This window comes from Procambarus clarkii, chromosome 54 (genome assembly GCF_040958095.1).
Source record: "Procambarus clarkii isolate CNS0578487 chromosome 54, FALCON_Pclarkii_2.0, whole genome shotgun sequence".
Taxonomy (NCBI): Eukaryota; Metazoa; Arthropoda; class Malacostraca; order Decapoda; family Cambaridae; genus Procambarus; species Procambarus clarkii.
In genome coordinates this window covers 22,862,390-22,877,559 of record NC_091203.1, presented here as the reverse complement: position 1 = coordinate 22,877,559, position 15,170 = coordinate 22,862,390, and the positions used below count along the sequence as shown (strand labels likewise).

The 15,170-nt window shown below is 43.1% G+C and overlaps 1 protein-coding gene across 3 annotated transcripts; it reads right to left on the bottom strand.

Annotated features, from left to right (window-relative positions):
* Nucleotides 1-700: 700 nt before the first annotated feature.
* LOC123771254 (cysteine-rich PDZ-binding protein) lies at nucleotides 701-10,230 on the bottom strand. Of its 3 annotated transcripts, none has more exons than XM_045763713.2 (4): nucleotides 10,153-10,215; nucleotides 9,001-9,128; nucleotides 6,410-6,526; nucleotides 701-3,203 (listed from the first exon to the last, which is right to left on the bottom strand). In XM_045763713.2, the coding sequence occupies exons 2-4, from the start codon at nucleotides 9,034-9,036 to the stop codon at nucleotides 3,054-3,056; spliced, it is 303 nt and encodes a 100-aa protein (XP_045619669.1). In that variant the 5' UTR covers nucleotides 9,037-9,128; nucleotides 10,153-10,215; the 3' UTR covers nucleotides 701-3,053. The 3 variants fall into 3 exon arrangements, with proteins under 3 accessions (XP_045619669.1, XP_045619668.1, XP_045619667.1); XM_045763712.2 differs by having other exon boundaries at nucleotides 10,081-10,201; XM_045763711.2 differs by having other exon boundaries at nucleotides 9,001-10,230.
* Between the last annotated feature and the right edge of the window lie 4,940 nt (nucleotides 10,231-15,170).

Sequence of the window (15,170 nt, the reverse complement as noted above, 5' to 3'; positions counted from 1 at the left end):
CCACATCAGGGGATGAGGTAGTCACCACATCCCTCAAGCAGTACTGGTGCCATGCCAGGACCCTCCATAAAGGTCATGTACAGGGTCCTCAAGCAGTATTGGTGCCATGCCAGGCACCAATCCTGTATATTCTTGTAACTGCTAGTTCCAAATTTATTTACAGTAAATAATACTACATCAGTTAGAGTATGACGGAGAAAGAATCTCTGAAGAAAGATTGACAAAGCTTAATTTACAATCTCTAGAAAGGCAAAGAATTAGAAGTTACAGGATAGAGGTGTTCAAGTGAATGAATGGGCATAACAAAGGGGGATATTAATAGAGGTATTAAAAGTATCAACACAAAATGGAACACTAAACAATGGGTATAATTTAGATAAGTTTAGATATAGGAAAGACCTGGGTAAATACTGGTTCAGTAACAGAGTTGTTGATTTGTGGAACCAATTACCGAGTAACATAACAGAAGTAGGATCCCTTGATTGCTTGAAGCGTAGGTTAGACATACTGTATATAGGAATGAGATTGGGTGGATATAAATAGGAGCTGCCTGGTATGGGCCAATAGGCCTTCTGCAGTTACCTTCATTCTTATGTTCTTATGATGTTAAAAGGTTTAGTATTGTACTGTACAGTATTACAACTGTATTCTGTAGACATTGGGTTAACTAGAGCAGCCAGTATTACAAAAAGTACAAAAATATTTTCTTGTGTATTTATTGCAAATATATTTTATAAACAATTTCATTGTTTATGCTATACACTATATTATTTATGTATCTAAATATGTAGAAACATGAATTTAATAATTTTCTACTAGAAAACTAAACAAAATTTAAAGATAAACCTCTCAAAAATTTGCAAGGATGTCATTTTCATGCAAAAAAATTTGCAGAGTATTTTTCAGAGGCACCAAAAGAGTGTGCAAAATTATTTACTTTTAAATCTTCCCAGACTTCACCTTGTAATCCCAGAGTCCGAGGCAAACATTTTGGAGATAACCAGTCTATAAAAATGAGTATATTGTCTGTCACTAGTGACAAGCAGGAGTGTAACTTGGCCAGAACATACACCACACTGCCAACTCAAACACTTCAATTACTTTCAGTACATATAATTCAGAAATAAATCATCAACCAAATACATCTAATAATTAAAGTATTCAATAAGCAAACTTTGAACAATTTAGAGCATGGGCAAAAATTAAAAAAAGTTTTTGGTGGTGATTAAGTATCGCTAATCACTAGGACTGCAGCTGGTGACCAAAATCCTGATCACCTTTTTTTAGTTTTTTTCAACAAAATTAATGGAAATTAGTAAATGGTGAATTACAAGCTGATTGTATGATTACATATTTAAAATTATATTATGCAGTGTGACTGAATCACACAACAGAGCAATAACCAAACCACACATCAGAAAATTAAGAAACAACGACATTTCAGTCCATCCGGGACCATTATGAAGTGGTGTGATAGAGAAGAGGAAGGAATAGACAAATCAATATGGCAAGAGAACGAGATGAGAGGTCGAGAGGCGGTAAGAGAAAAAGGTAAGAATACGATCAGAATAAGAGGTAGGTAAGAATAAGAAAAGGGGTAAGAAAAAGGGATAAGCTTTGCCCCGTTCTCTCATTCTTAAGTTGATCACATTTGTTAAGAAGATTAGAGTATTTTAGTATATACTGTACTTTGAAAGGGTCACAGATATATACTGTCATCAACAAAGCCAGGACTAAGGTTCATATTAGTATTGTTGTTAATCTGTCCTGGACCATTAGCCACAACCTGATAATGGTCCAGGATGGACTGGAGCGTCGTTTCTTCATTCTCCGATGTGTGGTTTGATCATCATATCTTCAGCCACGTTACCGAGACTCATCGTCTGCACATAACAGAGTATTATACCTACAGTGTAAACTGCATTATGTGGGGTTCCCATTATGTGGGGTCACTCCATGTCTGGTCAAAATGTAACATTTCTCACGTACACTACAAGTACAGAACAGAAAAAAAAGAGGCGAGTGATGTCTCATATGACCAGCTTCACTGGCACTGATATGTACATGTACAGTTGAACCTTATTTAACTTTGCTCAGGCTGGTCACCAGCTGTGTTCAGGGAGGAGGAACTGTGAAATGAAGTAGTGGTTACTGGTCACCAGCTGTGTTGAGGAGGGAGGAACTGCGAGAGGAAGTAGTGGTGACTGGTTGTCTTCGTAATACGTGCAGTTTGCATAAAGGTATGTCCTCCCGATGACTGCGCAGTGACTGGTCACCAGCTGTGTTGAGGAGGGAGGAACTGTGAAATGAAGTAGTGGTGACTGGTCACCAATCATGTTAAGGAAGGAGGAACAGAGAGGAAGTAGTGGTGGCTGGTCACCGTGTTAAGGAAGGAGGAACTGTGAGAGGGAATACTCACCAACTATCGACTACTGAGAGATACAACAGCGAGACGGAGTGGGGGGGGGGGAGGGGGGGGCTGGTCACCAACTGTACCTCAATCTTTAACACACACATTTAGTGATGTACAGAATCTTATTTTTGGGAAACAACAGAGTGATTTATGTAGTTGTGTACATAATGTAAGCCAAGTTCTCAAACATGCCTCCTTTGGCCCCCTGGAATGACAAGGCAGCACCTCTCTAAAGTCCTAAGTCAAAATTTATCATTTCCTATATACTTTTTTGTACTTCCATTAAAAACAATTACAGGAATTTTTGTCATGTGTATCCATTAAAATATAAAAACATAAGTGTCATATTATTTATATCAAAAAGGCCAAAAATGTGGCAAAATTGCAAAATCCCGATTGGTCATTATGCAAATATTCTTTAGCATGCATTAATCCATACAAGAGTTTTCACTGTTCTACCAGAGTGCTTCAGTGCCTCTAATGTTTCATTTACACTCTTGACCACATGTTAGTTATTAAATTTAGCAATAATAGTACTACAAACTAACAGGATATAGTACTGTTAATCATAAACCAAGTACTGTATTATGAAATAAGAAAGTCCTTCACATTCACAGATACTCTTAGGCTGATTGACATTTCAGGCTGATGACTGACAATAACTTTTTGTGTCAATTATTTTCTTGCCACACATGGCACAAATGCCCTTCTTGTAAGCACAACCCTGGCAGAAGTTGGAGCCAGCCTGGTGAACCTTCGTCCGGCAAATTCGACATTCCACAAATTTAGTCTGAAACAGAACAATAACCGAGTATGTCACAAAGAATGTACAGCAATATGACAACAATATGTACAGTGAGAACCAGTTTGAATGGAATAATTTGTTATGAACCTTTCCCCATTGCCCCTCACTAACATTATTGAATCTTATTTTGGTTCTTTCACTATTTTAAATCCACAATTATGTCTCATTTTGCAAACAATAAACCCAGTGTTGAATATAAGAAGACTCCAATTTCCGAGCTATTTCACCGAGATGACTTCTAATTATTAGATCGCATCAATCACGGAGTTCTTTTCAGCAAACTGGGAACCAGAGCCAGAACCTAGCACCCTCGCACAAGCACAGGAAGCAGGTGACACTCCACCAGCAAGGGCACTTAGGTACAGAGCTGCATCAAGCACACATCCCAGGAAAAGAGTGGGAACAAACAGGCAGTCAACGAGTGGCTCAAACACTTGGGCTGGACGGTAGAGCGACGGTCTCGCTTCATGCTGGTCGGCGTTCAATCCCAGACTGTCCAAGTGGTTGGGCACCATTCCTTTCCCCCGGCCCATCCCAAATCCTAATCCTGATCCCTTCCTAGTGCTATATAGTCGTAATGGCTTGGCGCTCTCTCCCGATAGTTCCCTTCCCCTTCAAAAGAAGGACCGTCCAAAAACACCTGTACCACAGTCACCACCTCTCGCCACTCAAGCATCCAGGAATGACAAAAACTGTTCCAAGCCCCGAAGAAAAAAAAGCGTTGAATGTAATGAAACACCAATTTCTGGGTGCCCTAGCTCTGCCAAATTGTCTCGAAACGTGAGGACGATCCCAAAGACACAGGAAGAGTCCGACAACAGACAGCTAGCGGTAGCTGAAGAGGACAAGAACTGTTCCACAAAAAGGAGAGGTGGAAAGAAGATCCTGCAACAACAAACCCCGCACAGAAGGCACAAAGGCCCAGGCAGGAGCAAAAGGAGTCTGACCACTCCAAGCGAACTACCCCCCCCGAGACCCGGAAACCCCTGGCACAGTCCCCGGGGCAGAGCCCGCATCCAAGCCCACTACCCTTGAAGAAAAGGCAGAGTCCAAGGAAAATGCTTCAAAGAGAGGAGTCTGCTGGGCCGATTCTGAAACTTCGGCGAGGAAATCTGGCTCAACCTCCGTCTTCGCGTCGGAAGGGGCAACCCCTGAAGCCACGTGAGCCTCATTACCAGCCAAACTGTGCCACAGCTCAGAAACCCTCGGACATTTAGGAGCCGGAAGCAGGAGGAAAGGAGCAGGGCGAACAACACTGACCTGTGAAGGAAGCAAGGGAGCAGACGGAACCAAGATTGTAATAACCAACGCCCATAAATCCTGGTCCCTAAAATCCAAATGGGACAGCTCGGGGCTTCCAACCAGACAATCTACATGGCCCGTTACAACATGGAATACCTAGAATGCAACCAAGCCACCACCTGACCCCTAGCATCCTCAGACAAGGAATGAGTAAAAAGAAAATAACAAGCGGGGAAACAAAGTCTCGCATGATTCAGGGTCATAGGTGTCACCGACCCAACTGGCAGCATGACAGAGGCAGGACAGATGATCATCACCACGAGACAAAGGCAACGAACACCCCTCAGCATCGCATAAGGCGAGACAGGGCTCTGAAGACACACCCATGGTACCCCCCAAGCCCCACAGGGATTTCCAAGGTCTGTAAGATGTGTAAGCCCCGTCTCGCCTATACGGGAATACTGTACACACAGAAATCACAATACAGTAGCGTGATATATCAAATGACCAAATCCACAAGGGCCGTGATGAGGAATCGAACCTACACCCGGGATGATCCCAGACGTGCCTTAGTCAACTGTGCCACGACATGGTTAAAAGAATTGAAACCTAGAGTGCTACTGCCCTCAAGAGGAAAATTCATTTCTATATAGGCAGCCCAAGCACTGGGGCCAGCCAAGATGGTAAGCCCTGTCTGCTACAGGCAAACTGGCTATTGTCACCGTAAAACCTAGGGGCAACAGAGGAGGACTACCAAACACAATCTAGGCTAACCAAATGGGAAGCTAGGCAAACCTCCTCTGCCAAGTAAGGAAAAATGCACTAAAAAACAAAGAAACAAAGTACCCCGAAGCAACACACATACTAACCAGTCCCAAGAGAGGAGCCTCGGCCGCTGCTGAACGCAAGCTGAGCTAGCCGCAGTATACCCCCACCTAGCACAAACCCATTCCCTACCTGGGGCACGACGGGAAGCTCAAGACCCCCGGTGAACTTCAAGGGCGAGAACAATACCAAGCGATGAAGGCCTCAAATAGGAGCGATACCCGAACGACCCAGGCAAGGTAACCATTAATCGCAAGAGAAGTACCTACCGGGCACCTAGGAAAGGGAACCTTAGGCACATGCAGCCCAGTAAATTTGTAAGAACACCTGGCCACCACACACAGAGCCGACAAAGCCACAAACACAAAGCCAGACAAAACTTGAGGCCCAAGAGGACCTCTAGCACCTGGCACATCAGTCAACAAACTGGAGGATGTGCAGCCTGCTTGCCTGAGTGAGGTCCCCCCCTTCCCCCTGTCGGGGGAGGGGGAGACACTAACGAGCGGGTGCGCTAGTTAGACATCATGTTGCTTGTTTCTCTGTTTTTTTTTCTTTTGGGGAGGGGGGGGGAGAAGAGTTCTTGGCCTCTTTTTGGAGGTAGGTTACAATTTTAACCAGTTAAGAGGTTTGTAATAGTTCATTTACCTTTCTGGGTGCCTTTCCCAGTCGATGGCAGAAATGACAAACTTTAAATGTAGAGAGCTCATATGGCCATTGCTCCCTCGTCTCCTTGAGGGGGGGGGGTTCAGATTCTGGCTCGTGGGCCCCCAGTAGGTACTTGAACTCCAAGGACTGATGGCACCAAACTAATATGGCACATGTCAGTTAGATAGCTTCAGGAAGCCGACAGGGCTCCCCTCAGAAAATTCCGTTTCAAACATTTTTACACCGAAGTTATAGTTTTAATCCAAAAAATAAGTTAGAACACATAAAATAGTATAAACATTTTAGGTGGTGCCGAATGGCCCAGGCCCTTCAAAAGCCCAGAACATTTGCGGTTGGACTTGCATTGAGATGGTGGACTGTTCAAGTCTTAATATAACAAGGAATAAATTACCTAATATTATGCAATAACAATCCACATAATGCTTGCCAATGCAGCATATATTTAGAACTGTACTTACAGTGTATGGGTTAAAGCGATTCTTCTTGCTAGTAAGAAGCTTGTTTTCATTTATCTTGCGTCCTCCACTCTCTGTTGTGTTTCGTGCACCGTCTTTCCAGGTGTCCGGGGTGATGACCTGAAATAATTACCCTACTTTTTAAACATATGAAAAATAAGCACAATATAATAAGGAATAAGGAATAGAGATCCATGAAATAAATTGTAATGAAAATTATAATTAAAGTATTTCTTAACCCTTAAAACCCCACAACAATATTCTATGCCTTGCCCATTGTGTGAAAAAAAAAATCATCAGTCAGTGTAATGAAATGCCTCCTTTTGGTGGGTTTCCTCGATGGCTCCCTAAGCTAGCCGCCTGACTACCTCCAAGCTTATCATGCCCCACCAGGCCCTTAGGAGTCATAAAGCCTTCCACAGACCAGCACCATAATCTGGTTCACTCATTACAGGCAAGGGAGTCTGGGGATACTAGGTCAACCCAGATAAAGAGGAAAAACCACCAGAAAGGCAGACCTAAAACAACCAGTCTCCGTGGTGTAGTGGTAAGACACTCGCCTGGCGTTCCGCGAGCGCTATGTCATGGGTTCGTATCCTGGCCGGGGAGGATTTACTGGGCGCAATTCCTTAACTGTAGCCTCTGTTTAACTCAACAGTAAAATGTGTACTTGGATGAAAAAACGATTCTTCGCAGCAGGGGATCGTATTCCAGGAACCTGCCCGAAATGCTACGCGTACTAGTGGCTGTACAAGAATGTAACAACTCTTGTATATATCTCAAAAAAAAAAAAAAAAAAAAAAAAAAAAAAAAAAAAAAAAAAAAAAAAAAAAACTGCACAGAGGAATAATGGCAACCCTGTTGCACATGTACACACTCGTTAGCCAGTTACCACCGATAGGTACACCTCCCTACCACCAGATAATAGCCCTGGCAGTGTGGGGATCCAGCCAGCCAGCCATCACAGACATTCATTGACCAAAGACAAACCCCCCCAAAGCCCCCCTCGGAAGGGATTGATGGAAACAGGTAGCCACTGTAGCGAGTAAACCTATAATCGCTCCATTATCTCATCATCTTAATGGCATAACTAATTACACAAGCTATAATCCTATCCCTATTTACAGGTAACGGTTTTTCCACCCTCCTATCTTATTGTGAGGTGTAGTAACCGTATATAAGCCAGTGATTTGAGAATAGCAAACCAGTACAATCGCCAGTCAAGAATGTAGTACTCAGTGTAGGCAGTTCTAATCGACCCAAGATGCTACAGCTTCGACACAGCAGGCCTACGGGACTACGACCTCATCCAGCTACAACGCTCTCCCACATAGAGCTCCGCGACTCCGGCCACACTCAGCTCTCTGCTCTGCTCCAGGCTTCATCTCAACATCTACGACACTGCTGTATCCAGGACTACTAAATAAATATGAAACTCACTAAACACTGTGTATCTAATCAACCCAACAATGTAACATAACCGTACGTTACACCACTAAGAGAACCCACCAGGAAGAAGCATTTCCTTTCATTCAATGGTGGATTTCACCATGGAAAAAACACAAAAAGGGGCCTACCAGAGGGAGAGGAGAAGCAGTCAGGAACCTTATTAAAGTGGAACAGTGCCAGTTCACTCTAGTAAAACCACATCAAATAAAGGCAATGACAACAGGACAAAACAAGGGCTGCATCCCCAGTCAAACAATGAGACCGGACAGCTGCAAATGAAGAAACTGCCCACCTGGTTATCTTCTTCTTCTTGAGATGATTTCGGGGTTTTAGTGTCCCCGCGGCCCGGTCCTCGACCAGGCCTCCACCCCCAGGAAGCAGCCCGTGACAGCTGACTAACACCCAGGTACCTATTTACTGCTAGGTAACAGGGGCATTCAGGGTGAAAGAAACTTTGCCCATTTGTTTCTGCCTCGTGCGGGAATCGAACCCGCGCCACAGAATTATGAGTCCTGCGCGCTATCCACCAGGCTACGAGGCCCCCCCTGAGCCAAAAGACAAAAATCCTCTACTCCTGAGATTAAGAAGTTCTCAAACCTTCCAACCAGAAGTGAGAGCTAACAGTGCCCCAAGAAACAAAATCTGGTCCAAAGGGTATGCAGAAAAACAACAAACACAAGAACATGATCTAGAGACTAAGAAGGCTCCGCAAAAAATGAAAAGGCTCTAGCAAAATGGAGAAATAAAAAAGGTGAAAGAAATACACAAGACAACATGCAAAATGGTGTTGAACAAACATCAATTCCAAAAGGCAATCGAAATGGCTCTGCCTTAGCTAACAAAGAAGAAAATTGGACAGTTCTAAAAACAACAAAAAGGGGATCAAATTCTGTTACCTGTATTGTTTAGCTTAACCTGCCTGAAACATTATGCGCATTAGTGTTTGAGTATAACAGTATAACATTAGTGTTTGAGTATAACAGTATAACATTCTTTGCATGAATGTTATACTCAAACCCCCAATGTCTGTACTTAGTTGTGCTAGGATAGGTTAGGTAGGTTGGGTTGGACTTTAAGAATGGTTTTAAAATCTGTTTTGGAACCATTTTTAACAGGAAGTGACTAGTAGCAGGGGAGGTACTCACACTGCCCAACTTCTTCTGACACTTGTCGCACACCATAGTGAATCCCCTCTCTGTCACAGCAGCTTCTGCTTCTTGGTGATGTGTGCAGCTTGAGTCAAGGCTGGGCGGACTTCCTGCTGCCTGCTTTCCTGGACAGTTATGGGAGAGTACTACCCGTCACCTGACTGCCTGGACAGTTACAGGAAAGTATTCTACGTCACCTGGCTGCCTGGACAGTTACAGGAAAGTATCCTCTGTCACCTGGGTGCCTGGACAGTTAAAGGAAAGTATCCTCCGTCACCTGGCTGCCTGGACAGTTACAGGAAAGTATCCTCCGTCACCTGGCTGCCTGGACAGTTACAGAAAAGTATCCTCCGTCACCTGGCTGCCTGGACAGTTACAGGAAAGTATCCTCCGTCACCTGGCTGCCTGGACAGTTAAAGGAAAGTATCCTCCGTCACCTGGCTGCCTGGACAGTTACAGGAAAGTATTCTCCGTCACCTGGCTGCCTGGACAGTTAAAGGAAAGTGTCCTCCGTCACCTGGCTGCCTGGACAGTTACAGGAAAGTATCCTCCGTCACCTGGGTGCCTGGACAGTTACAGGAAAGTATTATCCGTCACCTGGCTGCCTGGACAGTTACAGGAAAGTATTATCCGTCACCTAGCTGCCTGGACAGTTACAGGAAAGTATTATCCGTCACCTAGCTGCCTGGACAGTTACAGGAAAGTATTATCCGTCACCTGGCTGCCTGGACAGTTACAGGAAAGTATTCTCCGTCACCTGGCTGCCTGTACAGTTACAGGAAAGTGTTATCCGTCACTTGGGTGCCTGGACAGTTACAGGAAAGTATCCTCCGTCACCTGGGTGCCTGGACAGTTACAGGAAAGTATTATCCGTCACCTGGCTGCCTGGACAGTTACAGGAAAGTATTCTCCGTCACCTGGCTGCCTGTACAGTTACAGGAAAGTGTTATCCGTCACCTGGGTGCTTGGACAGTTACAGGAAAGTATTATCCGTCACCTAGCTGCCTGGACAGTTGCAGGAAAGTATTATCCGTCACCTGGCTGCCTGTACAGTTACAGAAAAGTATTCTCCGTCACCTGGCTGCCTGTATAGTTACAGGAAAGTGTTATCCGTCACTTGGGTGCCTGGACAGTTAAAGGGAACATTACCCGCCACCTGGCCGAGGCTGACTACCCGTCAGGTGTCGCTACTGTAGGTAAACAACACCGCCCGTCAACTTTACACTCACTACCCCTACACTTAATAATAATAATAATAATAATACTAATAATAATAATTTATTTAGGAAAAGTACATACATAGTGGTAGAGTTACAGTAAAAACATTCTGTTTGATTTAAAGATAGAGGTAGTACATACAATACCTAAAGCCACTAGTACGCATAGCGTTTCGGGTAACTTCGCCTTAAGGTATCAGTAAGGGCCAATTAAAAGGGTGACCTCGCCCCGAAATTAACAACTTGTATTTATTTTATTAATTAATTAATTTATTTATTTATTTATATACAAGAAGGAACATTGGGTTTGTGAGAGCACATAACATTGGTGTAATTCCATTCAGCGTTTCGGCCAGGGTTTACCTGAATTTACCTGAGGGCCACTAACCCTAGTGACCTGGAAGAGGGACAGGAAGCCGCCAACTTGTCGAAGGTCCTCGAAGATTTTCCATGAGGATTTTTTCCAGTTGGACTTCAAAATTCAACAGAGAGTTGGTATTTACGGCTTCGGCGGGTAGGCGGTTCCATGGGTTTATAACCATGTGGGTGAAAAGGCATATTCCTGAAGTCAGACTAAATCTGTGCAAACACCTGGGCTGGACGGTAGAGCAACAGTCTCGCTTCATGCAGGTCGGCGTTCAATCCCCGACCGTCCAAGTGATTGGGCACCATTCCTTTCCCTCCGTCCCATCCCAAATCCTTATCCTGGCCCCTTCCCAGTGCTATATAGTCGTAATGGCTTAGCGCTTTCCCGTGATAGGTTCCAGTTTCATGCAGATAAAAGGACCCAATGCAGGATATATGGAACTCACTCCCTAATGAATTGATAAATTGTCCAATACTGTATTCAAAAGTAGAATAAAAAAGTACGTAAATTCATCTTCATGGAGTAACTTATGAAATACTTAATGAACTTGCCATTATGAAGAAAAGCCCACTGTTAGACCTCTTTAATATTATTAATTAGCTATAAAGAGGGCAGTATGCCTAGTAAATGGAAAAAAGCTATGATCATCCCTGTCCCAAAAGCCAATTAATGGAGAGTACAGTGTTTTTGCAAAATGATGGAGAGGATCATTTTAAATAGACTTTTATATATGATAGGTGATCAACTGTCTAGTAATTTGTTCGGGTTCCTCAGAGGCAAAAGTACCTCTGACTGTATTATTAAATGTCTAGCTAGTAGTAGTAATAGGCATCCATCAGTCCCAGGAAAGTATGGAGTTGTGCTCTGGTTGTCGATATGAAGTGGTCTCTCCAGGGTGCAGAGCCTGGGTAGATTGATATGGAGGAGAAGATGTTACCCAAGCAGCAGGTCCCCCACTCTCCATGGAGCCGAAAGTCTCCAATGGAAAGGCAAACGCCAATACGAATATGTCTAACTAATTATAATGATTACTATAGAATTTATCATTGATTTACAAGGAGTTTTTGGTAAAGCTAACAAAGAGGTTATCTTATATGAACTATAGCTGGTCTTGGTGTTAAAGGGAAATTATTGCGCTGGATAGGGGATTATCTTCACGAAAGGAAGGCTCAGCCATTTCTTGTTTTGGTAAAGGTAGGATGGGCAAGTTGGAGAAGGTACAAAATGAAGCCATGAGAATTATCTTAGGATGCCCAAGAAATGCTATGATTGAGATAATGAGGATGGAGTTGAATCTGCAGAGTATTGGGGATAGAATTTCAGAGATAAATGTAGCCTCTGCCATTAGATTAATGAGAGGTGGGGGAGCTAATGAATTAATCCTCTCGGTTCAAAAGGTGGGAAGTAGTGAACAGTGTATGATGAAGAAGAGAGTATATATGAATAAATTGTCATAATGTTATAAAGTATGATATGTTATTACAGAGTGTGTTGCTGTGCCCAAGAGAAAATTTACACCACCATGGGAGGATTGTAATGTAGATGTAGTAATTACTCCCTTGCATAAGAAAAAAAGTATGTATGAAATAGGAGATCTGAGGGCAACATATGATTGTATAATTAGAAAACTGCCTACAGAAAACACTCTACATGTATATTGTGATGGGTCAGTAGCTAGGGATGGGAAAGCAGGATGTGGAGTCTTGATCAGGGAGTACACTGACATCGGCACTGTAGATACAGTTATTGGACGCCGCTTAACTGACAATGTCTCTTCAACGCAGGCTGAACTCCAAGGAGTATTAGCAGGATTACAGGAAGTAGTCAAATGTGGTAAAAATGCTTGCTTCTTTATTGACAGCAGAGGAGCGTTAGAGTCTTTAAATAGCAGACGCCCAGTATATCAGAATATTGTGATAGAGTGTAGAGATAATGTAAAGAGACTAGAAAAAACTGGGTATAAAGTAAGATTCATGTGGATCCCTTCACATGTGGGAATACTGTTGAATGAGGTAGTTGATGACATAGCGAAGAGAGCCACTGAAAAAACTCTTGTTGATGTTGTATGTCAGTTAACCTTGAAACAAATAAAAACAAGAATCAAGATGATTCAGGAGGGTGAAGAAATGATAAAGAGAATGGCAATGGTGGACAGTAGTAACACACTTAAGAATTATTCAATAATAAATACAAATTCGTCCTTCACTTATGGTAAAGGAAAGTCTACTTGGAAGGATTCAATTTACATGAGATTAAGATTAGGATACAAATATATCTGACAATACGGAGTTGATGTCAGTGAAAAAGATAAGGAGTGTAAATTATGTAGTATGCCGTACGCCCACACCTTAGAACATTATGTATTAGAGTGTCAACTTATTGAAAACTATAGAAATAAGGAAATAAATAGTGTACCACATCAAATTGTTTGGATGTGTGATAATGGTATAATAGACAGTATACTTAGGAGCTACAAGAATTTTGCCCCAAGAATGTAACAATTATATGCTGTACTTACTATATAAACCTGCAATGTTAAATGGGATTCTTGTAAGCAGGCGATGAGTCACAATAACGTGGCTGAAGTATGTTGACCAGACCACACACTAGAAATTGAAGGGACGACGACGTTTCGGTCCGTCCTGGACCATTCTCAAGTCGATTGTCAATCGACTTGAGACAATCGACTTGAGAATGGTCCAGGACGGACCGAAACGTCGTCGTCCCTTCAATTTCTAGTGTGTGGTCTGGTCAAGGATTCTTGTAATGTTATTTGTCTATTTGTACTCACTGAATTTGTGCGCCCCTTGAGGGACTTGAAGTAGAGGGGGTAGAAATTCCAGGTGTTGGGTGTTCCAGGGACACATTCTAAATATATCAAAAAAAGTTTCAAAAACTGTGGGCATTCTTTCTAAGATCAGATATTATGTACCACGCCCTGCCCTGGTGACTCTCTATTACTCCCTTATCTATCCTTATCTCAACTATGGTATTTGTGCTTGGGGTTCTACTACCCAAAATCACTTACGTCCTCTAATTACCCAACACAAAGCCGCTATTAGAACAATATCCAACTCTGGCCCCAGACATCACTCGGTACCCCTACTCAAATCTCTTAATATGTTAGATATTAAGTCACTGCACATTCTCTCATGTGTATTATACATATATAAAACGCTAAACTATAATGCCAATCCTGATCTTAAAAGCTTCATAGAAGGTTGTAACAGAACCCATGAGCACCACACCAGAAATAAATACAGTTTTGATATTCCTAGAGTACGTCTTAATCAAACTAGAAATGCTCTGCAAATCAAGGGGCCCAGAATGTGGAATGACCTTCCCAACCATGTTAAAGACTGTACCTCTCTCAACCAGTTTAAGATAAAAACTAAACACTACCTAATAAATTCCCTGTAATCTACCTCACTCCTCTATTGTCAACCCATATCTGTTATTTTCTTTTTTTAATCAACACTGTTTGTCAACCTATTGTATTTGTGCTGCTTTTTCAGTCATGTTCCCCTTTTTTTTTTTTTTTTTTTTTTTATCTTTATTTGTATTTGTTCTCAACACCTTTTATTCTTTATGCTCAATTAGTATTAAGTTCTAGATATTAATGTTTTTCTTGCCCGAAACGCATTGCGTAATAGTGGCTTTAGGCATTGTATGTACTAGCTCTATCTATATATCAATCCATTAATGTAACATCACTTGTATGTATATACCTTACCTGAATAAACATCTGAATCTGAATCTGAATCTGAATCTAAAATAGCCTAAGCTACTCTATCCCTTTGAGATGTATTTATTGCTTATCTCAATAAACATACTTGAACTTGAAAGGAAGGCTCAGGTGTGGTATCAAGGTTGTATGTCAGGTGTGAGATCATTTGAACTCGGCACACCTCAGGGAGGAGTGTTGAGTCCCACCCTGTTTCATTACACACAGAAGCAGACGAGTCACAATAACGTGGCTGAAGTATGTTGACCAAACCACACACTAGAAAGTGAAGGGATGACGACGTTTCGTCCTGGACCATTCTCAAGTCTTTTCATCTTCATTGTTTCCCAACTTGTGCTATCCACTCACCCAATTTATTATTAAAGATATGTAACTTCATCAGTATAATCTATTGTATCTATTTATGATGTAGTTCTTATGTTGAATTCAATTTATTACAATTTACTTGGGACAAGGACCATGGCTGGGAGGGACAGGGCCGGGCCGGGGCAGGGAGGGACAAGGACCGGAACAGGAAGGGATAAGGACCGGGAGGGACAGGGGCCGGGGCAGAGGGACAAGGATCGGGTCAGGGAGGGACAAGGACCGGGTCAGGGAGGGACAAGGACCGGGTCAGGGAGGGACAAGGACCGGGTCAGGGAGGGACAAGGACCGGGTCAGGGAGGGACAAGGACCGGGTCAGGGAGGGACAAGGACCGGGTCAGGGAGGGACAAGGACAGTGGCTGGGACCGGACAGGGGACCAGGACAGGAGCCTGGGCAGGGAGGGACAAGGACCGTAGCTGGGACGGGACAGGGGCAGGGCGGGTCAGGGACCGGGGCAGGTAGGCAGGGAGGGA

What these genes read in the sequence shown, in the direction of transcription:
- LOC123771254 (XM_045763711.2), bottom strand. Translation starts at nt 9,036, where the DNA reads ATGGTGTGCGACAAGTGTCAGAAGAAGTTGGGCAGT. An exon ending in GTCAGAAGAAGTTGGGCAGT is followed by an intron (nt 6,527 to 9,000) that starts GTGAGTACCTCC and finishes TAATTATTTCAG; the next exon opens with GTCATCACCCCGGACACCTG. An exon ending in ATCGCTTTAACCCATACACT is followed by an intron (nt 3,204 to 6,409) that starts GTAAGTACAGTT and finishes GTTCTGTTTCAG; the next exon opens with ACTAAATTTGTGGAATGTCG.